This window comes from Zeus faber (genome assembly GCF_960531495.2).
Source record: "Zeus faber genome assembly, chromosome: 16".
Lineage (NCBI taxonomy): Eukaryota > Metazoa > Chordata > Actinopteri > Zeiformes > Zeidae > Zeus > Zeus faber.
In genome coordinates, this window is record NC_137202.1 from 18,574,383 (window position 1) to 18,601,064 (window position 26,682).

At 41.4% G+C, this 26,682-nt stretch overlaps 1 protein-coding gene across 1 annotated transcript; it reads right to left on the bottom strand.

The window, feature by feature from the left end:
- Positions 1 to 6,253: 6,253 nt before the first annotated feature.
- Positions 6,254 to 25,446, bottom strand: LOC307242067 (uncharacterized protein; the record flags this gene model as incomplete). Its single annotated transcript, XM_080016403.1, is given in 27 exon segments — positions 6,254 to 6,309; positions 6,312 to 6,494; positions 7,158 to 7,235; positions 7,345 to 7,435; positions 7,882 to 8,058; positions 10,244 to 10,390; positions 11,036 to 11,068; positions 11,181 to 11,225; positions 11,845 to 11,880; positions 12,085 to 12,156; positions 12,408 to 12,461; positions 12,544 to 12,597; positions 12,701 to 12,754; positions 12,891 to 12,935; positions 13,911 to 13,964; positions 14,436 to 14,489; positions 15,080 to 15,133; positions 15,240 to 15,293; positions 15,464 to 15,517; positions 15,998 to 16,051; positions 16,145 to 16,198; positions 16,634 to 16,687; positions 16,780 to 16,875; positions 16,991 to 17,068; positions 18,078 to 18,471; positions 22,879 to 23,002; positions 25,362 to 25,446. Coding segments are annotated over 27 exon segments (2,334 nt in total).
- Positions 25,447 to 26,682: the final 1,236 nt, after the last annotated feature.

A 26,682-nucleotide genomic window follows, 5' to 3' on the forward strand; every position in this document is an offset into this window, starting at 1 on the left:
CAACAATAATAATAATAATAATAATAATAACAATAATAATAATAATAATAATAATAATAATAAGTCTAATAATAATAATAATAATAATAATAAATAACAACAACAATAATAATAACAATAATAATAAAAAAAAATAATAATAAATAAAGCTGCAAGCAGCGATGACCAGGTCCTTGAAGTGCAAGTGTCGTTGGGATCCGAAACATCGGCTAGGAGGCGGCCGCGAAAGCACGGGGCATGAAAATGACCAGGTCTCTTGAAGACACTGTCCAAATTTGAAGTGGTTCGGATAAATCGCCCTGGAGGAGTCTGCGAAGGTACATGAAAATGGCATCTTTAATCCAATATGGCCGACTTCCTGTTGGGTTTCGGTCATGGCGGCAATAAATATATTTTTTTAACTCCAGCGATGTTTTATGTATTTATATGTGTGTGTGTGTGTGTGTGTGTGTGTGTGTGCCTGTGTGTGTGTATAGGTAAATAAATATATACATATTTAATAGATAATATAATATCTATTAGTAATATAATAGCTTAACCATTTCCAGAAGTTGTGGATGGGATAGCTTAATGCAAATGCATTTGACCACGAAATTTGATTGCGCCGCCGCGCCCACCCCACCGAAACAGAATCTTTGAAAACGTTTAATCGTGGAAGGTGTCTTGTAGACACTCGCCAAGTTAGAAGTCGATCCGATAAATCGCTGAGGAGGTCCCGAAACTACAAAGCACAAAAACTGCGTCAAATATCGCGAAAACACAGCTTTTGGCCGAACATGACATTCAACGCATAGCCTCGCCCACATCGTGTGATGAGAACAGAATCTCTGAATAACTTTCAATCGTGAAAGTTCTTGTAGACACTCGCCAAGTTAGAAGTCGGGGCGATAAATGGCCCGGGAGGAGTTTTCGAAAGTACAAAGCATAGAATGACAAAAAAGTGACTAAAATTACACATTTAATCCAATATGGCCGACTTCCTGTTGGGTTTCGGTCATGGCGGCAATATTATTTTTTTTTATAATTGATAATTATTTTTAGGTCTAGTGATGTTACATAAATGTACCGAATTTACAGAGGTTTGATTTTTTCATAAATTTTAGAGGCGTGGTCGGCCATTTTGCTACGCCCATGCACAGGACCCATGTAATATGGATGGGGGGACCGGGACTTACAAAAAAGTTTTGTGATTTTTTTCGAGTTTCTTAAGGCCCCCAAAAAGCTGACGCAACAAGAAGAACAATAAGACAAAGAACAACAACAAGAAGAAGAATAAACAGAGCAATAACAATAGAATCCTCATCCTATATTCAATAGTAATAATAATAATAACAATAGTAATAATAATAAGTAAAATAGATACAATTATATAAATGATTGTGTGTGTCAGATTCAACACTTTCTTATAAACACGGAGCAGACCGCATTGAATAGTCTTGTGGGCCGGACGTGGCCCCCGGCCCTGTGTTTTGACACCTTATCAGACACGTCTGTCTTTGGGGGTCAGGCGGCACTCGAGACAGACGTGTCGGTGGTTCTCACCTGCTGTGTCCCGGGCTCCCGGTCCCAACGTGGGTCGCAGGTGATTCAGGTTCATCTGTTTATCCGTTCATGTTTTACCTGGTGTTATTATTTAATGATTTTCTGTAACGAGTTGTTATTTTTTAATTTTTTTTATTTTTTGGGTTTTTGTGCCCGAAGCATTTTTTTGTATTATTGCAATATTCATGATGTGAGACCAGTTATAACGGTCGAAATATTTCGATGATTTGGTTTGTGACTTTTCACAATTGCATGGAGCAGATCTGCACCCTCAACCAATCTGGTGGACACAAATATATATGAATATAGACAAATGCAAAAAAAAAAAAAAAAAAATCTCACATAAGTCATTCAAAAATAATGTTTTGATGAATGAACAACAGATTCTAGAGGTTCTGTTTAGACGGATGGAGCCTCAGATTCCACCTGGTACTGACCAATGCAGCTGCGCAGAAGCACCACCAGGGGGCGGTGTTGCAGCACGTACCAGCCATGCATCATAATGCGATAAAAATCGAATTCATCCATCCATCCATCCATCCATCCATCCATCCATCCATCCATTCATCCATCCACCCATCCATCCATCCACCCATCCATCCATTCATCCATCCATCCATCCATCCATTCATCCATCCATCCATTCATCCATCCATCCATCCATCCATTCATCCATCCATCCATTCATCCATCCATCTAGATAAAAAGGTCTTCACAACTGATAACGTCTACACACTGTCAGTTATTTGTTAACACGTAACATGTGAAAAGTATATGAAAAGATATTAAGAAGAAATGGTTTAGTTGGTACAAAAAAAAAAATCTTTTTATTTTGTTTTATCAAAAATAACAATAATTTAAAAAAAGGACTCCTCCTCCATGCGTAACGGAGACACTGGAGAGGGAGCTGTTCCTCGAGATGAAGACAATAAAAAAATAAAATAAAACCGCATCAGCTGCCACCACAAATATAATCAAATAGTGTGGGAAACACTGGAGTGGCACATGAAGTGAAGACACAGTATTTATTTATTATGACTTTGAACTTGTACACTGGGCAGGTTAATGTCTCTCCTACTTACCCTACAATAAATCCCCTTGTCCCCCAAGAGTGGACAAGCCTTAATGTCGAGCCCTGATACTGAGTTGTGCTGGTGGGTTATACTGGTGAGTTGTACTAGTGGGTTATACTGGTGGGTTGTACTAGTGGGTTACACTGGTGGGTTGTACTGATGGGTTATACTGGTGGGTTGTACTGGTGGGTTATACTGGTGGGTTGTACTGGTGGGTTATACTGGTGGGTTGTACTGATGGGTTATACTGGTGGTTTATACTGGGACACATTGTAGCTGGTGGGTTATACTGGTAGGTTATAGTGTGATGCCTTGTAGCTGGTTGGTTATACTGGGATGGCTTGTGACTGGGGGGTCATACTGGTAGGTTATGCTGGGATGTCTTGTAGCTGGTAGGTTATACTGGGACGGCTTGTGACTGGTGGGTTATACTGGTAGGTCATAGTGTGATGCCTTGTAACTGGTAGGTTATACTGGGATGGCTTGTGACTGGTGGGTTATACTGGGACGGCTTGTGACTGGTGGGTTATACTGGTAGGTTATGCTGGGATGTCTTGTGGCTGGTTAGTTATACTGGTAGGTTATACTGGTATGCCTTGTGCCTGGTGGGTTATGCTGGTAGGTTATACTGTGATGCCTTGTAGCTGGTAGGTTATACTGGGACGGCTTGTGACTGGTGGGTTATACTGGTAGGTTATGCTGGGATGTCTTGTGGCTGGTTAGTTATACTGGTAGGTTATACTGGTATGCCTTGTGCCTGGTGGGTTATGCTGGTAGGTTATACTGTGATGCCTTGTAGCTGGTAGGTTATACTGGGATGGCTTGTGACTGGTGGGTCATACTGGTAGGTTATGCTTGGATGTCTTGTGACTGGTTAGTTATACTGGTAGGTTATACTGGTATGCCTTGTGCCTGGTGGGTTATGCTGGTGGGTTATACTGTGATGCCTTGTAGCTGGTGGGTTATACTGGTAGGTTATACTGTGATGCCTTGTAGCTGGTAGGTTATACCGGGATGGCTTGTGACTGGTGGGTTGTACTGGTAGGTTATAGTGTGATGCCTTGTAGCTGGTAGGTTATACTGGGATGGCTTGTGACTGGTGGGTTAAACTGGTAGGTTATGCTGGGATGTCTTGTGGCTGGTAGGTTATACTGGTAGGTTATGCTGGGATGTCTTGTGGCTGGTTAGTTATACTGGTAGGTTATACTGGTATGCCTTGTGCCTGGTGGGTTATGCTAGTAGGTTATACTGGGATGCCTTGTGGCTGGTGGGTTATGCTGGTAGGTTATGCTGGGATGTCTTGTGGCTGGTTAGTTATACTGGTAGGTTATACTGGTATGCCTTGTGCCTGGTGGGTTATGCTGGTAGGTTATACTGGTATGCCTTGTGCCTGGTGGGTCATACTGGAGTGGCGGTTCTCTCAAACCATGACGGTAACGCCACGTGACACGGCGCCTCCCGGCGGGGTGGTGCTCTTCTCCTTGGAACGATGGAATCCCCCCCCCCCTCGTCGCGGGTGGAGAAGGAAAGAACAGCGTAGCCTGTTCGGAGCCGCCTGCAGGTCTGATTAAGAACATTCAATCTCTAATGGTTGATTTTTTTGGGGGACAAACTCCACTGGTATCTCAGAGTGTTTTTCCAAAAGAGGCAGGAGGAAGGGGCCTGATCCATCTGAACAGCAGGATTGCAACTGTTCAGCTGCAATTCATTCAGCGCTACCTCACCGGAACCAGTGACCAATTTTAAGTAGGATAGGTTTGCTAGGGCTGGGTTTTAATCTGTTTTTAATAGATTTTAGTTCCCTTAAAATGGTTTTACCTCGGTTTTTATCAGTCTTTTTAAAACACGGTCTCTGCCTCTTCCCTATTACTGGAGGAGCCTCTGATCCACGGAGCCAGGTTGGACGTGGAGGACAACCACACACCAGGACTCGCCCAGAGTCCGCTTTCCACCGGGAACATGACGCCACGTCACATAACGGATGCAGCAGGACCAGGACGCCACAGCGCCCAGACAACACACAAGACACATTCCAAACATGTGGATCAAGAGACTTTCGGAGGAGGAGCTGGCGATGCTGCGGGACTGCGGCAGCAGAGTAGCACGCCCTCACAAAAACGACCCTTTTACCAGAACTTGGTTTTAATCGTGTTTTAGATGGTTTCAAAGGGACAGTAGGCGGTTTTTAAAATGGCAATGTGCTGAGCCCTTTCTGTGACTCGACAGAAACAATCTTTCACTGTCACATTGAACGTCTGAGACTACAGCGTTTATTTGTCATTGTAGAAGAATTGTTTGCTGTTTTCGGTGAGGAATGGTCAAATGTTCCTTTTAGTTATTGTGCAGCTTGTGGCAACTGCTGTGTTTCTCGCGGGGGAGAGCGACGCTGTCAACCCACAGGAGGAGGAGGATGATGGTGGGGAGCAGCCGTCCGCTTTGCAGCTCCAGTGAGGGCCGGGTCTGGGTGGGCGACAGCTTCCACAAACCGAGGAACAGTGTTGATTACACAACAGGGGCGCGACTCCAATATAATGTGTCCTGTGGTGGAGGGAAATCGTTTTTTTTTCAGCCCCACCTTTAAATAAGACAACAAAGGTAATAATAATTGCAATTTGAGTGAATTCCTCGTAATCATGTGCGCAATGTTTTTTTTCTTTTTCTTTTATTTTCTTTATTATAATAATAATAATAATAATAATATTATTTTTATTGTTATTATTATTATTATTATGATGATTATTATTATTATCATGCGCGCAATGTTTGGGTTGGGAACAAGACCTGGTACCACTATGGCACCGGTTCCTAAACGATCGGTATCGACTGAATCGCAACGCAGATTTCGGTGCCATGCCATGCTATCGGTTTAGGTACCAGATGTGCTCGGCCTGGCAGATCGGCTCACACAGATCGTAACTCACTTTTCCCACAGTTTCGAACCTGACCACAGAAGTTACGTCGCGCAAGAACAGGTGTTCAGGGGTGTGCGGTTCCATTCTCCGTATTACAAGTAAGTGTGCCATCAAAATGATTTTGAGTCTGTTATTTTAAAGTAAAACAAGTTAAACAGTGTTGCTTTAAAGCCCCCGAAAATAATAAATCGCTGATCAAGAAGGCAAGTCTCCCTCTCCATGCGCAATGGAGACATTGGAGAGGGAGCTGTACCCCTGAGTAAAGCAAAAAATAAAAACCCATCAGCTACCACCACAAGTACAATCTAATTCTGTGGGAAACACTGCATCCATCCCTATTTCATCCATTCACTATCCCTCCATCCATCCACCCATCCTCCAATCCAGCAAAACAACTGGTTTGGTGGAACAAAGAAAGAGGGGCAAATTATAATTTTTCTATTTTTATTATAAAGAATAATTATTCAAGGACAAGTCAGACTCTTTGAAGATTTTTCTTTAAATAAATGTATCAAATAAAAGATGGAACTTTTTTTTTTTTTGCTTTTTACAATTCAAGTTGTACGGTGAGAAACCTTCATCGGTTTGAAAGTTTCGCAACTTTTATCCGTTAAAATCTGACCTCGCAGAATTTATTTCCAGAAGTTGTGACGTGTGTTTTGATTCGGTTTGAGTCGTATTTACATCAAATCACTTCATTTCTCCTCCATCTCACATGTATTAACACTAACGCCTTCCGTCCTCCTCCCCCTCCTGGGTGAAGGGGCGGCTCCTCAGCCTCTAGGGGCTGCCCTCTGCGGCGGCGTCCCCCCGGTGGAGTTCAGCAGCTCGCAGCCGGAGGTCAGGCAGACGCCCGGAACCCCCCGCAGCCCGGCGTGGCCCCGGAGCCCTGGACGCCCCACGTGGCCCCGATCGCCCTGGGCCCCCGGCTGCCCGTTGAACACCCTGCCGGGACGCCCACGCTGACCTGGAGAAGGAATGGTGGAGGATAGATAGATTCATAGATAGATAGATAGATGGATAGATAGATAGATAGATACTCTAATAGGCAATAATAATAAGGTGATGACAATAAAATAAAAGATAGGAAATTCTAGAAATTAAGAAATAATAATACAAACTAACAATAAACAATAAAAGCGATCGAGGGAGCGATAGAGGGAGTGCCCGTCGACAATTTCCCAGACTCTGCAAAATTGGCTAGAGCCTGGTCGGGCTGTGGCCCCCCGACGTCTTGGCATCCTACCAACACCCCAGTTTATAGGTATGTACACAAAAAAAAAATCTAGATTTAACAAAATTAAGCTCCATACTGGGTTTTGTTTCATTTCGTTCAAATAGGAAACGGGAAAACAAATACATCCAAATCTAAACGAATTAAAAACACACCCTGTCTCTTTCCGGCCGGGGCGTTAACATTTTTTGTTTCATACAATAAACTGGAAAACGGGAAATAAATCTAAAATCAAAACACACCCTGCCAAGGAACCGTTCACGGCGACGCTAGCTCCGCTCCGTTTTCCCTCGCGTGACGTCACGTTCCAGTTCGTGGGCAATGTCAGATTTTTAGGTGGGCGTGGCTAACTCTATTACAAAAATTAGTCCAGCTTAATAAAAGCTGATCCTTTACCTTTCTGTCCCTGGTCTCCTACGTATCCTGGCAGGCCGTGGCCCTTGGCTCCCTTATCGCCCCGCTCTCCTCTGTCGCCTGGAAGACAATTATTTAAATTAGGGAAAAAAAAAATCATCATCAAACAACGTCAATAAGAACAACAACAACAATCATTTCTCTGTGACCATTTCAGTCCTTTCCCCACCTGCTGCTCCTTGTTTTCCGAGATCTCCAACCTCTCCGTAGAATCCCGGCTGACCCAGCTCCCCGTCCACCCCATCCAGACCTGGATCCCCCTGAGATCAGACCAGACCAGACCAGACCAGACCAGATCAGATCAGATAAGATTAGATTATATTAAGATAAGATTATCTCTAAAATGTAAGATATAAGATACCACTTTATTAATCCCCTGGGTTGTACCTGGCTTTAAGAGCACAGAAAACAAATATAATTATTAAACATAAAGCATATTTTTATATCATATAAATATGATATAAAATGGATAAACAAAGCTAGATGATACAAATAAAATAAAATCAAATAAATGAAAAAATTAATAAAAAAAAATGAAATAAATAAATAAATAAAAAATAATTTTGATGAATTAATGAATTATGTACATTTTTCAAAACAAAAAAAATATATATATCAAATACACTCTCTTCCTATAATAAACTGTTTGGATTGTGGGGAGTGCAAAATGAGGCTCCCCGAATGTAACATGTATCCTGAGACTCACGGGGGGTCCTGAGGGTCCTTTGCTGCCCGGCGGTCCGGGGGCCCCCATGGGGACGTCCCCGTACAGAGGACACACGGCGGCACACGTCCTCTTCACTGAGTTGGCGAAGGTGGACATCTGCTCCAGGACCACGCGCTGGCACACCTCCAGGACACGCTGCGCCGGGAGCACCGGGCCCTGGGGAGCGCACACGCCAGACAAACTTAACACCAAATTTAAAGGAAAAATCAGTAGTAACTGGCCAAATGCAGCCTTTTTTTATTTATTGTCTAATTTAAGGCTTATTTTTCTTGTTTTTAGGTTTATTGTGTATTGCCAAACGTTTCCTGTTTCTTGTTTATTTGTATGTTTGTTGACCGCCCCAATATGGCGACCACGTTGGACGGTATTACCCACAAAAATACGCAGGGAATCACAAACCTGATTGTGATTTTGAAGTTCGAAAATCAAACGCTCATTTCTCGCGATTTTCGAATCAGAATTGTGACACCCCTATTGTTTATTAGCATTTATTAAGTTTAGCATTAATATTTGTATTGCTCATTGTTTATTTCAGGGGTGTCATGATTCTCCAGGTTCATTATTGGATTTGACAATCGATTTTAAGGTCAAGATTCAAGATTCAAGATTTTTTATTTGTCACATACATATACATACTTTCATACATAGTATGTATATGTATGTGACAAATAAAAAATCTTGGTCACGATTCAAATGTTCTTTTCAGCACTGATGACTTGATGCCGTTGTTAGACTATGGAGTCTTGGTTTGTAAAGAAAAAACACTTGTTTCTCAATAAGTTACTGTAATTTGAATATTAAAAATAATAAATAACAACAAAAATATGAACATATTTAACACCTAAACAGTTAAGAGCTTCATCAAAACGACACTTTTGAATAATAAACAATAAGTTACTTATTACGATACTTTTCAGTTACTTACCAAAATGAGAAAGAAAAAACGGATGCCATTTTTGCCAATTTACTCAGTTTCCTGTTGCTGCTCTGCTGCAGAGCAGAACTCAAATTGCTCCTAAAAAAATCTGACGCGGACTTGGCACACCGTTAACGGAAAATGTCTCTCTCTAATGTACGTTAACTGTGCAACTAACCGGATGTACTTATATTGACCTTTTTTGTTATTCTTTTGTCATATTAAAATTCTATTCGAATTTCGTTCCTGCAGCCCTAGTGCCAGGCGGACGGGTGCAGTGTGCGGGGGATGCGGGAGGGATGCGGCGCAGCGCAGCCGACCGCAGCTCTCCCAACTCCAAAAACGTTAACGAATGTCATGAAAGTCCCCCCAGCGCACACTGCATTTGTTTACCAGCAGATCTTGACCGCCCCAATATAGCAACCATGTCGGACAATATTACCAAGAAAAATAAGGCGGGAATCGCAAGCCTGATTGTATTTTCGAAGTTCAAAATCAAACGCTCATTTTGAACGATTTCGAATCGCAATCTTGACACCTCTATTGTTTATTATATTTTTATTTTCTGTTCAGCGCCAAATTGTTATTTTTTATTTTTTATTTTCATGTTAATTTTATTCTTTATTATACATTTTTAGGTTTAATGTTATTCCAAAATTGTTGTTGTTTATTTTAAGGATTGTTTTCTTCTTGTGGTGGTTTATTGTATATTGAATTTTTTTTTATTAATTTGGAGAAATAGGGAAGAATTGGCAATATGCATTAAGCCTAAAACATACAATAAATAAATAAGATAAACAAAATACAACGACAAAAATAAATAACAACAGGAACAAGTATCCTTAAATAAGCAATAAACAAGAAAATGTGTCAAACATATCATAAGCTCCTTTCACACATGAACTCAGGTCAATGTCCAGATAAACAAATCCGGACATTGTCCGGAGTTGCCTTTTCACACATGCAGCACACAACTAGAGATTGTCTGTGTCAGACACAACCTGAAAATACTCTAGAGCGTGAAGGAGGCAGGACGTGATGCAATGATGCAATGACGTTGAGGAGTTTTAGCACACCCAAGATGGCGGACGAGGCTACCGACTTTTCTCTTTTGGCGTTGATACTCCATGAATTTGGATGTATCCACAACATAAACAAGAGAGTGGAAAAGAAAGGAAAGAAAGGAAGACATGCCCACTCACTCGCTGTGAATGTTCTGGACAATTACCTGCTCTGTTCACACATACAATTGGACATTACGCAGACTTTGTACGAGGGTGCTGGCTGGGTAAGTCCGGGTAAAGTCTAGCCCAAATGATTCGGACATGTGTATTCACACATTCCGCTCCTCCAGGTAATGTCCCGATAATTTCAGGGTTGCACTGCATGTGTGAAAGCAGCTATAGAGTGTTTTCCAATTCTTACAGGTGGTCCTGGTGGTCCCTGGAACCCGTCCGGTCCTCCCTCACCCCGGACTCCCTTCACCCCCACGGGGCCTGAACGCCCGGTCTCCCCCGCGGGGCCCCGCTGCCCCCGGCCCCCCTGGGAGCCCTGGGGACCCCGGTCTCCAACCTGGACACAAGGAGACAGTAGGCAGTAGCTCAATGTCAATAATGCAAAGAATTGATGCATAACAGAGCTATTATCAAAACGACATATTAAAAATAAAATATATTTTTTAATTAAAATAAAAAAAAACATGGAACATTGAATTCAACAGAGAAAGTTCAACTTAAAAAATAGAATCTTTCACTTTCATCAAATATAAAGCTGCAACCACAGGGGAAATAAAGAGTCTACCTAAAAAAAGCATTTTTTAAATTTCTTATTTAACGGCTGTAGAATTGTTTGAATATATTATTATTACTCTACATGCTTTCTAATTGTACAATGGCTCATTTCATATGATATAAAAATAAGTGCTAACGTTGAAATACCATTGAAGTTTAACTATTAACACATCATTTTGCTGGGGACCCCCTGGAAGCTCTAGAAGGATCTGGGGGTCCCCAAACCCCACATTGGGAACCAGTGTTGACTGCGACAAAAAGGACGACGAAGGACATTGCTCCGTCCTACATTACAAAGTAAAGTTAAATGAATAGTAAATTAAAAGCCTGATTCAGTGTTGTAATAGAAAACCTTCAATATTTACGTTGTGTTTTACGTCATCTACTTTGTTCCTTTCGAGGCAAATAAACAAAAGGTTGATCTCACCTTCCCTTTAGGGCCTTTCTTCGCTTTTTGGCCCTTCATATAAAAAAGAAGAGAGTAGAACATACAATTAATTTCACAGTAACATTTCATTAAAAAACCCAAGCAAATGCAATGTAATAAAGTAAAAATAAATTAGAAGTTGCACCTTTTCTCCCTTAACTCCCTGGACTCCCTGGATCCCAGTGCTACCCTGTTCAAAAAAATAAAATAAAAACAAGTATCACAAATCAAACGTTTTAGGATATTTGATTATCTAAAATTATGTCAATGTCAAATTTATTTATTTTATAATACTTAATAAATCTCTCTTGGGGATGGTTCTGCTCTGCATTTGACACAGCAGGGGGCAGCGGCGGTGCAGCGCTCTGGGACCAACTCCAGCTCTTTTGCCAGTGCCTTGCTCAAGGGCACCGACAGGAGTATTGACCCTCAACATGTATATGTGATGGTGGGAGGAAACTGGAGCACCCAGATTAAACCCACACAAACACAGGTAAGGAAATCTTTATTGATTTTAGGAGAAGCCTATATGAAGTAAATTTTATTCTATCAACCTCAGAATGACATTAAAAAGCTCTTAGAAAACGTGGATGTACCCTGTATCAATAGAAACCATTTAAACTCATCTTTGTTAGGGGAGAATTAGACCAAAATTAGGATCTCTGACCCTTGGGCAGTATTTGCCAAAGAAGGCACAATTTGGTTAAAAATATTAGAAATATTATAACATATAATATTGTGAATTGTTATAAAATATGAGCTTTCACAATGTAGATCAATTACATTCATAATGTAGTAGGAAGCTTTACCTTGACTCCTGCTTTGCCTGCAAGGCCCACGTGGCCCTGTGGGAAGAGGAGGCCATGGTTCAAGAATTCACTTGGATTTCAAATAATCAAAATAACGTGTTTATAAAAAAATATATTATATATATATATATATATATATATATATATATATATATATATATATATATATATATATATATAAAAATAATAATAATAGTAGTAATAATAATAATAATAAAATATTAATATTGGAAGACTGACGATGGGTCCTGGGGGTCCGATGAATCCAGGCCTTCCAGGCTTCGCTGCAGAGCCCTTGTAGCCTGTCGGGCCCTTTGGGAATTAAACAAAAACAATCACTTTATTCGCTCAGACGGAAAAAATAATTTAACGCACATGAAAAGGTGTCAGAAAAGTAAAAAAAAAAAAAAGAATATGAAGTAGAAGTCATAGTGCCCTTTAGTCCACGTGGTGCAAGGACAGTTATTTAGTTGGAAATGGGACGAGGCCCAATGCCTGTGGGTAATCAATCAAAATAAGAAACAATTCAATAAGGAAATGCAATGCCTGAGGAAGCGACTTACGGTTTGTCCTTGAGGGCCCATTTCTCCGGTTGGCCCCATGGGGCCTTTCTCTCCCTGTTTGGGTGGAGGTCATAATAAATAAATCCACGTGACACAACAATAACACACTTCTACTTCGCTGTCGTATATTTATCACCGTGGTTCCGGTTCGGCCGGATCTGCCGTGGGGGCCCTGCGGTCCTTGGTACGCCTGGAGGGAACAGAGGGGAGCGCTGTCGAGTCAAACCCATCCTTCTTTTAAATTTCAATACGAGGCGACGGCCATCTTTAAATCTCAACGTGTTCTCCAGTACCTCTATTCCTGGGTCACCGTCTCTGCCCAAAATGCCAGGATCGCCAATGATTCCCTGGAGAAATGGCCATTATTATTATTGCAATTATTATTAAATATTATTAGTATTACTCCAGTAAATCAGACTCAATATTGAGTAGATTCAGGACGTTCAGGTCGTTCCGTGTCGAACAGCCTTTTCGTCTTTTCACCTTTTGTCCGATGGTTCCGCTGCGGCCCTTCGATCCTTGGATGCCCTGGATGTAGTTTTAAACACCAGTCAGTCTGTGCAGCACTCCACACTGTAGTATAACTTAGACTAATAAGACTGTAATACAATATTCTTATTCTTATTTACCAAGGACGTCAATATCCCACTACATTCAGTTTAGTATTTTCGGGGGGGCTTTTGTTTATATTTGACAATTACATTTCAATTTGTATTTTATCCTATTTTATTTTATTTCATTATTATTTTTTGGACAGTTAAGCTTTGTTTTGTATTGCTAACGGCCTGCAGTGTCACGCACCAAACCTCACCAGAACTAATTCCTAGAATATGTAAATGTACCCGGTGGAATAAACTGATTCTGAGCTGTGTTTACTAGTGCCCGGTCAAAATGTACTGGAAGACTTTCTAAGTGCCAATGGTTCAGTCCCTCGCTTGCCCCGTTCACAATGATGATCACAATAAAGTCCTACACCGGGGAAAGACACTCAGTCGCAGAGCCCTGAAGCCCCGCCCCCACAGCCCCGCCCCCCCTGACCCGCCCCTCCACTGGCTCCCTGTTTGGTGTTTATTGAAAGTTTATTAATATTGCACGTGTCCAAGTTCGTCCTTGGATCCTCAGCGTTACACCTGCCAGGTGTGACCCAAATCAGATGAACGGTTATCCGGATAATCAAAGGATATACAGACAGACAGACAGACAGACAGATTCCTGCCTTTATAGTCAGATAACCAGTCAATGCTTGCGTCCTCGCTGCCATGTAGCCGAGTTTTCCAGAGTTTTCCTTCATCTGCTGCACAGTGAATAATCTGTATACTGCATTTATTATCATTATCTTGTGTTTTTTTTTTAGACTGTTAAGCTTCTTTTTCTGTGCTACTGTTGTTCTGTTTGCCCTTCAGCTCCCACCACGACAAACTCCCTGCGCATGGAAATGTGCAACCGGAGGACATCGGCAATTTCCCGATGGTGATATAACCCGGTGGTGAACAGGGAACGTACCGGTTTCCCCTTCTGTCCGGCAACGCCTCTCTCTCCAGGATCTCCCACGATGCCCTGGGAAAACACGGCGCAGGAGATTTCCAAGAGCAAGTAATGGCGTAAAACTGCTGTCATCAAATCAATTTGATGTATGAATCACTGAAAATAGTATTTTAAAAACAATAACAATAACAGCAATAATAATAATATTATTCATAATAATAGTTATTATTATTCTCATTATTTAGTATAAATATTATTATTATTGTCGCTAATTATAATTATTATCATTAATAATAATAATAATAATTATGATTCATAATAATTATAGGGTTATTATGATTCAATAGTAAGAATACTATTTTTTATAAATGCCCCAAATTGCTTGTACAGAAGAGCAGGAATAAAATAAATTAAAATATATTTAAAACATATGAAGAAAGCAGATGAACAGATTGAAATAGGAAACAGACGACGGGAATAACATAAACAGTGGAGTGTTGATCCATCTCATCCATATTTTGTTATTCATTTGATGGAACCAACCTGTTCCCCTCTGACCCCGGCGTTCCCTTCCGGACCGGTGGAGCCCTGTTCTCCCTGGGGACGGAAAGACATTTCATCATTGGACTTTTTATCTCTCATTTCATTTGTACTGTACACCCACATTTCCCAACAGGGTTTAACAAAGAGCTATATTATGTTATCTTATAAATATGCAAATGTATGCAAATAATTGTCCGTAGAAAAACCTTTCAATCCTCAACACATTCCTCGTGTATGAAAATGGATTTAGGCCGAATCCTAAATTTGTCTATATGTGTATACACCGCACCCATATTTTCTTTATTATGAGTTGCGCCCCCCGGTACAGCTTCCTGGCTGAGCTGTTGCTGCTCTGAGACGTTTCCACTTCACAACAACAGAACTCACGGTGACCTGACCGGGGCGGGGCAGCGGGGCGGGGCAGTAGGGCGGGGCGGGGCAGAACATTGACAACGTGATCTGTTGGAAAGGTGGCGTCCTATGACTCTTTAGTTCTACCGCAGGTGTTTAAGGAGGCTGCAGGGCTTCACGCTGGGTTTGATGAGCCTGTTAGAAATGGGTGTGGCTCAAACGGCCAAACCCAGTATTTAGATGGCTTCATACTACAGGCTATGTTGCGTTTGTATACAGTTTATATTTAATACCTTGATTCCCTGGAAGCCAGGAATGCCTTCATGTCCTTTTTTTCCAGAATCTCCCTGCAAATCAAAAATACAAAAAATGTCAGCGGCACAGGACCTGCCCAACATCGTTATTTACAACATGTTTAACCAGAGCGTCTTAAAGGTTTAAGGTCACACTCACCACTTCCCCCTTCATCCCCGTCGCCCCCCTTTCTCCGGCAGATCCCCGAACGCCCTGTACGTCAAAGCAATAATCAATGAATAACCGATCAATAACATCATGGTCAAAGCAGAAATCGCACCACAGGAAGGAAACAAATCCCTCAATGACATCATTAAAAGATGAGCATTGAACTCCTCATTAATCACATGTTTTAAGAGTCTGAAGATGATGGAGGAGTTTACCTTGAAGCCCAGCGCCCCCTTCAGGCCTTTAAGACCCTTAAGACCTCGGACCCCCTGATGGTTAGATAGATAGATAGATAGATAGATAGATAGATAGATAGATAGATAGATAGATAGATAGACAGACAGATAGATAGATAGATAGATAGATAGATAGATAGATGGATAGACAGACAGACAGACAGACAGATAGACAGATAGACAGATAGATAGACAGATAGATAGATAGATAGATGGATAGATAGATACTTAAAAAGGAAATAATAACAAGGTGATGAGAATAAAATAAAAGATTGAAAATAATGGAAATTAAGAAATAATAATAATAATAATACAAACTAACAATAAAAAAAACAATACATCTGAAAAATAAATAAATAAATAAATAAATGGACAAATAAAAAAAGAAATAAATAAAGTAATATAAATGACGATGATAATAATAACAATAACAATAATAATAATAATAATAATAATAACAATAATAATATAATTTAAAGAAAATAAGGGAAATAGCTGTGTCTGGTGGGTTACCGCTTGTCCATGCACTCCTCTCATCCCCTTCTCTCCTTTCATTCCTTCCTCGCCCTGTGGAGATATTCATCATTTATATTCTACATCAGGACATTTTAGGAAGAGACAGAGGGAGAAAGAGAGAGAGGGGGGGGGTGAGGATCTGACCTTGGGGCCCGTCTCTCCGATGACACCATAGTCCCCTGTGTTTCCCATGATGCCCTGCAGGACCAAGAAGGTTTCAGCGGTTGCACATCGTGATGCATTAAACGAAAAGGGAATAAAAAACTATTTGCACACACTGATTATATATTTACCACTGAGAAACAGACTTGAATACATGACGTTACATTGATGTAATACCACCACGTGTCAATAATGGCATGTTTTTGTACTACTTTTCATGGCTAGTCTAAGAGTTAACAAATTTGTTAACAAATTCCAAAACCACATCAATGGAAAATAGACTCCTAACCTTGAGATGAGAAGGAATCTGCGTATATAAGGCCTTGCCTGGATATCTACACTAAAACCTTTCATTGAAATTAAACTAATAATAATAATAATAACAATAACAATAACAATAATAATAATAATAATAATAAGAATAACGGGGAGGACTGGCTCCAACATTTGCCTCCATCCTGTGGTATTTACCCAGTTCCCCAGACGTCCTGGTTCTCCTGCGTTTCCTGGAAGACCTCTGTGACCCTGAGGATGGAAACGTATGAATACCAGGCGTAGGATTGCAGACGGGCGATAAAAGAAATGAAAAGGTGGATAAACGCCGTTGTGTGTCCCACCTTTGGTCCCGGGCGGCCCTGGACCCCTGGCTGCCCGGGCAAACACTTGCAGGCCGGGCGTCCGGCGGTGATGCCCATCTCCGCGAAGCCGCCGCACTGTGGACAGGGAGAGGGGGAGGGAACTCTTGAAGACCCTGGAAACGCCTTGAAACGCCTCTCGGAAAAAAAAAAAAAAAAGCCTCGACGCCCCGGGGCACGCCAGCCGACTCACCACGCTGGAGAGCTCGCAGCAGCCCTCGGAGAACGGCTGCTCGGGGTCGCAGGACACCTCCATCTGCTGCAGGTCCACCTGGAACCAGGAAGGGGGTGAAAGGGGATGGAGGGAGAGCGGTGTTGCCAAAACTTTATTCTACCACGAAACACTTTTTACAATGTAAACTGTGTTTATCCTTATGGCCTACTGATAGCTGGTGAATGACTCGGTTGTGGTGAACAAATCTTTCGAATGAGTCGGATGAAAATAACCACTGGACTAAATTCAAGTCCAAGGCGAAAAAAAGAAAAGGGTGAAGGCGTTTGGCACAATTCACATCGAATGACATTGTGACACTACACGCACTCATTTAGACAGGATTAAATGATTCCTGCCATGATTCCATTCACAACACTGAGCTGAACCGACTCTTCCTCGCCCGCTCACCGTGCGCTGCGCCGACTGAACCCGACGACCCCGAGAGTCGGGGAAATCGAACGACTGTTTTTAACCGAGCGACGCGTCAAGAGCAGACTCGTCATAGACGGGCCACGCCGCTCATCGCGGTCATCGCGACCAACAGTTGTGACTTTCAGTGTGAAACTTGTTGGTGTTCTGCTGGAACTGATGAATGAGATGAATTAGTGCAGCCTCGCAATTTTGATCTTGCAACGCGAGAGCTAGTTTGCATTATTTCTATTGTTCATTGTTTATTTTTCGGGTTTATTTTTCGGGTTTATTGTGAGGTCGATTTTTATTGTTTATTGTAAATTGTGTTAAGCTACTTAAAAAAAAATGTCCAGTTAATTTATTTCATATTGCATATATATTACTTTATTATTATTATTGCCAATTTTCTTTATGGTTGCTGCTTTAAGACTGAAATGGGGAAGGATGAACAACAATAACATCTATCTATCTATGTATCTATGTGTCTGTCTGTCTGTCTGTCTATCTATCTGTTTGTCTGTCTGTCTGTCTATGTATCTATGTATCTATGTGTCTGTCTGTCTGTCTGTCTGTCTGTCTATCTATCCATCCATCCATCCATCTATCTAATTTTAAAACCCTACTATAGAGGACACTAATGGCTACTAACACCTACCGCCACAGAACGGTCCCCGGCGGCCCTCTTGACGATGGAGCTGTATCCCTGGCGGAGGACGGGTCTGGGTTCATCCAGGGTCTTCGCAGCGACCTGGCTGCAGTCCACCAGCAGCCGGGCGCGGCCACCGCGGATGCTCAGCGCCACCTTGTGCCAGTCGCCATCGAACAGCTTCTCCACGCCGCCGAACGTCCTCAGCATCCGCGTTCCCTGGGGGCCCGTGTACAGGAAGTCCAGGGAGCGAGAGTCGCCGTTGAAACGCAGGCCCACCTGGTCCCGCCCCGCCGGGTCGCTGACCTGCCACAGGTTCCAGGACCTTCTGGAGGCGTCCTGGGGAACCTTGAAGGTGGCGATGACGGAGTAGTCGGAGGGAAGGCCGTCTGGGAGGACATCACTGTGAGGGGAGGGAGGGGGGGTCACAGGATGAGACTTCCTCTAATGGAAATAATAATAATAATAACAATATTAATAATAATTAAATCATAATAATAAAATGACAATAATAAAAATATTATTGCCTATTACAGGCAGCAATGCACAGAGTCCATTACCGAAACCAATTACAAATTTTCCGAGTTTCCCTTGAACGTCAGCTGACTTAATGACGCAGTGACGTGAGTTTTCTGAGTCCTGGTGACACGCAGAACTACTAATACAAGCCGGTACACTTGTTGTGTGTTATGACTTTATCCTAAACATTTTAAATACTACCTGCGGTCCACAGAGTCCTGCCTCACGGTGTCCCTGTGGAAGGAAATCACTCCGTGTGGACGTTCCCAACAACACGGTTCCATTCAAACGGATACAACGCTGCATGTCCCTCACACGGAATATGTTTTGGACTGTTTTTGACTCCTGCAGTTTGTGTGTTACGAGCGGTTTGAACGCCGCGAAATAAGGAGGGACACGGCACCGGGTTCGATGGAACAGACTGGGTTATATATTTACAAAAAGGGCAAAAGGCATACGATTCGGAAAGGAAAATCCCCACCGACTTCAAGCAGGTAAGGCGATACAACACACAAGCCCACACACACACACACACACACACACACACACACACACACACACATATACGTACAAACTCGCAGTTTGTAACCACCATGGAGCGATGGAGTCTGCACCACATAGCTCACACGGCGAAAATTTGCATTCGTAGCCACAACCTGCACATAAACAGTGTAACAAATTGGATGCTGATGAGGATGATGTCACAAAGTGTACTCCACAAGCTCATCTCGCTCCACCACCCGACTGGAAGTTTTAGAACCTTATCGTGCGGGCGATGCACGAAGGTTCGGCGACATCCCGGTAAAAATTTCATCAGTTTTTCACAAATTCCTGCTCCGAATGTGGATGAGTATGGATCAAACTTGAAGCACGAGATGTCTGAGACGTCCCGGTTCTAAGGAGACCTCAACCGTGTACTGACTCCAGCGGTTGTTGTGTTCCAGACACTTTTAGCCTGGAAAATGTCAAGAAGAATAATAATAATTAAAATAAATATACCTGCAGGCAGTGATACACAGGGTCCAGGTTAGTCGTGTTAGATACAAATTAATCATCACTTTGTTTCGACACCAATAACAAATTCATCAGCATTACTACTAAAATTTGTTACGATTTTCAGAGCTATCCTGCGCGATAACAACCACTAGACACCAATGGAGTCTACACCGTGCACCTCGCCGGATGTGATTGCCCCCCCACGGACGTAAACTGCACATAACAAATTGGATGATGATGTCAAAAAGCGGCTCACTCCACAAACACGGTGTGACAATGTTTAGCAAATTCCAGTAAATTTCCAATGGTTTTTCACAAATTCCTGCTCCAAATGAAGATTGATGTGGATCAAACTTGAGCACAAGATGTCAGAAATGCCCCGGTTCCAACGAGACCTCAACCATGGCTGTGGGCGGAGAAAAATAATAATAAAGATCTGAACAAAATATTTTTCTTTTCCTTTTTTCCGCAGCAAGATAATCAGAGCTTAGTTTGAACGCCGCATCAGCTCACCCGCTATGCGGTCTACACGGCGCAACCCTGCTAATAATAACAATAATAAGTATAGGAGCAGGCAGCAATACAGGGGGTCCAGGTTAGTCATGTTAGGCACTTATGACAGTTTTCCAGGTTCTGTTGAAACGCAGCACGAGTTACAAAAAGCAGCCGTCGGCATGTGGCCGTAAACCTGGGTTTGTTTAAAAATATATATATAAAATTAACGAGCAAACCAGGGTTTGTCATTGCTTTGACCTACGATGATGCTTGTCTTAATACAGCCGTACTCTCGGAGGCTGATAAATGAGTCTGGTTGTGTGCGGTCCACGGAGCCTGCAGCGGATTGTGTAGATTGATATCTCTGGAATGTATGTAACTTCTGACAGTGATGTTGGATTTTTATTTTGTAGAACTTAGTCTGGTGCGTGTCAGTTTCGGAAGCATATATGTACAGTCTATTTATGATATTTAATACACTGCGCTTTTTTCGTATCCAATTGTCTTCGGGTAAAATAATACCTGTCACTTTGTAACTTTGTATGGTTAAGAGCTCAAATCTCATATTCCATTAGTTAAAGTTCAACCACGACCAGATCTGTACTTGACAGTATTTTTGGTAAGGTTTGAGTTACTGACTCACGTGATCTGTGTACTCAGTCAACTCACGCACGCGCGCAACGACTTCTCCGTTGTAGCGTACCTCTATGTGTGGCGCCATCTTGGTGAGGTGCCAATGGTTGATCACAAACTCCATCCATAATACTGAACCGATCAGGATGAAACTCGAAAGACGCCATGTTGGAACTGCCCTGAATACACATCTTATTCAGATTGTCTGTGGATTCGTTGAATCCATGACATCCATGAAAGTCTGACGTCAGTCCCATCTACACATGCTGCCATCTTGGTGCGGACCCGGTTGTTGACCAATCACATGACTGCAATGCTATCATGTGTACGGTGGCCCTGAGAGCTCAACGCACTGCATTTTAAGAAAACACACGCAAACAGACAAAACACAAGCAAATTACGAAAAACACAACCGCATTAACAGAAAACACAAATGGATTAACAGAAAACATAACTGCATTAACAGAAAACACAACCACATTAACAGAAAACACAACCGCATTAACAGAAAACACAACCGCAATAACAGAAAACAAAACTGCACTAACAGAAAATACAACTGCATTAACAGGAAACACAACCGCATTAACAGAAAACAAAACTGCATTAACAGAAAATACAACTGCATTAACAGGAAACACAACCGCATTAACAGGAAACACAACCGCATTAACAGAAAATACAACCGCATATTAACAGAAAACACAACTGTATGAACAGAAAACACTGACGCGTTAACATTAAACACAACTGCAAAACCACATAACAGTAATGAGCCACACGATTACGGAAGTGAGCGACACCGGATGCATTGTTTTATCTGCAATAAAATATATTAAACTAAATTATTTTGTCTCTGTGAATATATATAAGAATATATACAAGTAACAACCCGGAGCCGCAACTATCAGAGACCACTCGTGCCATGTGAGACCACCGTGTCCAAATCCTCCATCTGCTTCCGCCACGCAATTAATAAGCAGAAAAAACATCTTCTATATGAATACACAGTTTTTATTTAATCCATTTCAGTGGGATGTTCCAGAGAAAACAGCTTCTACCGGCGAACATGATTCTGAATCACGTTCGCGCGCAACTGACTGATGAACGGATCGTTTCAGGAAGTGATTCAGTTTAGTTCATTCACCCAAAGGATTTGAATGAATTTCACCACACTATCACGTTCGCCGGTAGATGCTGTCTTCTCTGGAACATCGCAAACGGCTTAAATAAAAACTGTGGATTGATATAAAAGTTGTTTTTCTATTTATTCATTGCATGGTGTAAGCAGATGGAGGATAATTACAGGGACAAAATACTTTAGTTAATATATTTTATTGCAGATAAATCAGTGCATCCAGTGTGGCTCACTTCTGTAATGGGGTTTTGTAGGTTGTGTTTTCTGTTAATGCAGTTGTGTTCCCTGTTAATGGGGTTGTGTTTTCTGTTAATGCGGTTGTGTTTATCTTAATTTGCTTGTGTAATTAATTCATTTCAATTTAACTTTGCGTTCAGGGCCACCGTACATGTGACTTGTACGAACCGTCATTTGCGCATGTGCGCGCGTTGTGCCAATGACAAAAAATACATTTTTTTTACGAAATTATTCCACAATGATGGACCGATCTGGATCAAACTTGGATGACGGCATGTCGGGACCGCCCCAAATACACGTTTTATTCATCTTGTCTGTGAGCACTTAGTATCCATGAGATCCACACACCACTGACGTCAGTTTTTCATCAACAAAAACAATTGGGGTCGAGCCCTGAGGATTAAATAAAAATAAAAAAGCAATAAAAACTGAAAATGTATTAAAAAATGTGTGTTTGTAAACACTAGCACCTGATGGACTGACTTGGATTTGAACTACAGGACATGCAGCGTGCATACTGTACCTTTGTGGCACCAATGCAAAATACCATCTAAAACGAATACATTAAAATTGACAAAATAAATATTTGTGTCTGTCATGAGGATCCAAATTCCCTGATTTGGAATTTATCACAATAATCCCCAAATCCCCAAGCAGGACGCCCTTTCAGACCCCGTATGTACCCCGACGTGCGGTGTTGATACACTTAATACATGGAAGCAATGTCCCAGATTGAACTGGTACAGTCTGCCCTGCTGAGCCACTAGGAGCCACCAGGGGGCGGTACGGTACCTGATGGTCCTCCTCAGGTGGATGGAGGGGTTGACCCGGAAGGCCACGGCCTCGGGATCCGAACCGTTCACCCTCCTGACACCCAGCGAGCCCGGGACCCGGAACTCCTGCAGGAGGTCGACACCTCGGAGAGAAACACAGAGGTTACCGCTGATTCACCGTGAATCAATCCCGGCTCCCGGGGAGCACCGGGAGTTTTCTCGGAGGCCTGGCCTGCTAAACGGAATTATTATTATTATTATTATTTTTCGTGATTCATTAAAATGAATGTAGCACAACAAATCACTCCGAACAACCTATCATGCCCTTGGTGTAGCGAGGAAGATTCCTACACAGTAGACCCAGGTTCGACTCCCCGTGTCAGCAACTCATACGTGTCCATTGACTTGTGTTTTTCAACATCTGTCAAACAAAGAAAAGCTGTTGTATATGTTCATTTGTTTTTCGTTTTTTTGCGTTGTCATTCTAGTCCGACACCCGGACACTTCATCCAACACCCCGTAGCCGCCACTGACGTACTGATGCCCACACCTCTGATTTTCTATTTTGTAAGTACATTAGTTATTTATTATTTAATAAATATTATATAGTAAAACGCTAGTCCTTGTGTCGTCGATATGTACTTTTGGTTTTATTTGAGGTTCATAACAGTACCTTGTACTACACAGTTGTCGGCCCATTACTTTGTGATTCACATGCACTAAAATTCACCAGATTGCAGGAAATCAAGTGTTTGTTAGTACAACGTTCCTGGTGGGGGGACCCCCAGACCCCTCATTTAAAAAGTTGGGGGTCCTTCCCGGTCCAGCCTGATGATTTGTCACAGTTTTTCAGTATTTTTGCCTCACTGAATTCCATTTGTGGGTTGTACATGAAATTTGTTGTTTTACCTTTTCTCGTGAATAATGGAGCCGCCCATGTCCCAGACTGCAACACTACATTTATACTAGCGCAGAGTTAAATAAAGAATTTACAAAATAAAAAAAATCCTGTATATCTAACTATAAAATAATAATAATAATAATAATAATAATAATAATAATAACATCTTAAAAAAACAATCTGGTATTGTATTGCACAGCACAAAATCAAATACAGAATTTAAAATGTAAAAATTGTCTGCATAAAATGTCTACATTAAAAGTATCAGACGTATAAAATTAATTGATCTGAGTGACTTTTCATCATGAATAAAGTGTGAATTAAAAAAAATCTTCATGATAAAAAAAAAAAGTACATCATCAAAAAAAAGTAATTAGAGGAAATACTCCGGCGGAAATACTCCATAAATGTTGCATCACCACGATCTACTGGAAAGCACTCGGTCTTCCCTGCGCTCGTGGACTTTGTGTCTCAAAAGGATCCACGCGAATAAGTGGAGGGTCACAAATATATTTACACATTACATATATTTATATATATTCACAGATTTACAGATAAAAATCTCTGCATTTATTCGTGCACTGTGTTTTACGGGTTACGTAACTTGACATTTGCTTGTGACATCGTAACCAATCAGTCCGACATCATCAATGTGAAAGCTGCAGTGTGTGGAGTTTAGGGACGTCTAGCATCTAGAGGTGAGGTTGCACATCGCACCCAACTGAACACTCCTCCCCAGGGCGGGGCAACATGGCGGCCTCCGCGGGAGAGACGGTGGTCGCCAACCGGCCCAAGAGGCCCTCTCTAGAGCCAGTGTTTGGTTTGTCCTCGGGGGCGTTAATATAAAAAATAAAGGGAAACAAATATAACTTTGCTTTCCATTTATTCTGTAAAACACTTAGAGTAAAGAGCCTTTGCCCATGGCTTTGAATGAAAACAACATTGGAGATGTCCAATGTTCAAAATCATAAAATACATGAAATATTCAATACTCCGTTGTTGAATTGAACTGCAAAATGAGGCACTTCTTCCTTTAAACATGGTAGTGATTGAAAATAGGATTAGAACCGCCCCCAGTAACTGAATGTAATTCCAAGTAATAAGTAACTAGTATCATGTTCAATTTGTCACGTTTATAACAAAGTAAATCGCATGGAAATCGGTTCAGAATTAAGCAAGTTGCGGTCGATTTCGGATAATCTCGGTCCCGTTACGCCACTAGTTTGTTCCTTCTGAGCTACTGTGGAAACATGGCGGTGCAACATGGCAGCGTCCGTGGAAGCGTACCCGCTCCCTACGTAGATAAAAACCTCTCTTTCCAAGGTAACCTCAACACAACCATTCTTCATTACATTTCACTGCATATATGTATGGAAGTATGTATATGTATGTGACAAATAAAAATCTTGAATCTTATTTTGATGGGATTATACACTCATTAAAACATACTTATACAAGTAATTTCCCCCTGGGATTATTAAAGTATTTATGATTCTGATTCTGATTATATTCCGTTTCTGCCAAGTATGTTCCGTAAATTCTACACACTGCACCTTTAAATCTGAACCAAGCTTTTAGTGCAGGTGAGGATTGAAGCTTACTTGGTAGTTTTTGGGAAGCAGCGGCTGCAGAGAGTCCCAGCAGCACCATGAGCAGCGGCAGCAGCATGTCTCCAAGAGCTGACATCTTCCAACACCACGACTCAGAGGAGCCTGCGGGGGAATAGTCCGGATTTCATATATAAATGTATATTTTACACTATTTAAATAAAGGCATCGAGGAACAAAATGAGCACTATACTCACAAGCACCTGGAAAGCTCATTGAAAATATTTAAATACTGCTATATTTAATCAGGGTTGTGCACCTACTTTACATCTAAGATATGAATAATAAGTGTTTAACATAAATAAGGAAAGGAACAGTGTTCATTGTTACATAGAAAAAAAGTTTTCCTAAAAAAACTCCAAGCATAAGATCTATTCATGATTTAAAACAACATACAATTAGTATTAGATTGAATATTATAATATATATATATATATATATATATATATATATATATATATATATATATATATATTATAATAACATTTTGGGAGCAAAGAACAACATCAAGAAAGAAAAAAAAAAGTGTATATATTAATATGAATTGAATTCTTGAACATTCAGTGATTTATAATACTTTTTATGTTAATATATTATTATTATTTATACTTATATAAAGTATTTATGAGGATCTTTTCACAGAAAAGGGAGATTTGAGGACATTGTAGAAACGTAACATGTTGAAACTATGGTTTGAATGCACATTTTACAAGCACCATATGTAATAAAATAATAAAGTTACACTTTATATATAAGAATATATAATACTCTATAATAATATAGTTTTATCTTACTCACATATTCCTTCCAGTGTCCAGGCTGCTCTGTCCGGCTCCTGGAGCTCCTAAAGTAGCGTCCTGGTCGGGACCTCCAGCCTCTGCTTCCCCCCTCAGCCCGGAGCTCCACTCCGCCTCTGGTCCCCGGGGGATCGGCCCTCAGCAAGGACACGCACCGTGCACGCCCACAGAGCCCCGTGCACGTCCACAGAGCCCCGTGCACGTCCACAGAGCCCCGTGCACGTCCACAGAGCCCCGTGCACGTCCTGAAACTGGACCGAGACCAATGCGTTGCTATTTAAAGGATATATCGATTTATTTTCTTTTTATTGGAAAATAACTTTCTAAATTCCATCATTTTTGGTATATTCTGTATATTTGGCCATTTTAATGTATTTTTTTGGGCTATTGTCTTTATATATTTGGCAATTTTTTATTTGGCTTTTTTATTTGGTTATTTTAGTATATTCGGCCATTTCACTATTCCACTCGTGGCTATTTCCATTCTGTTTAGCTTTTTTTTATGACAGTTGTCTGTC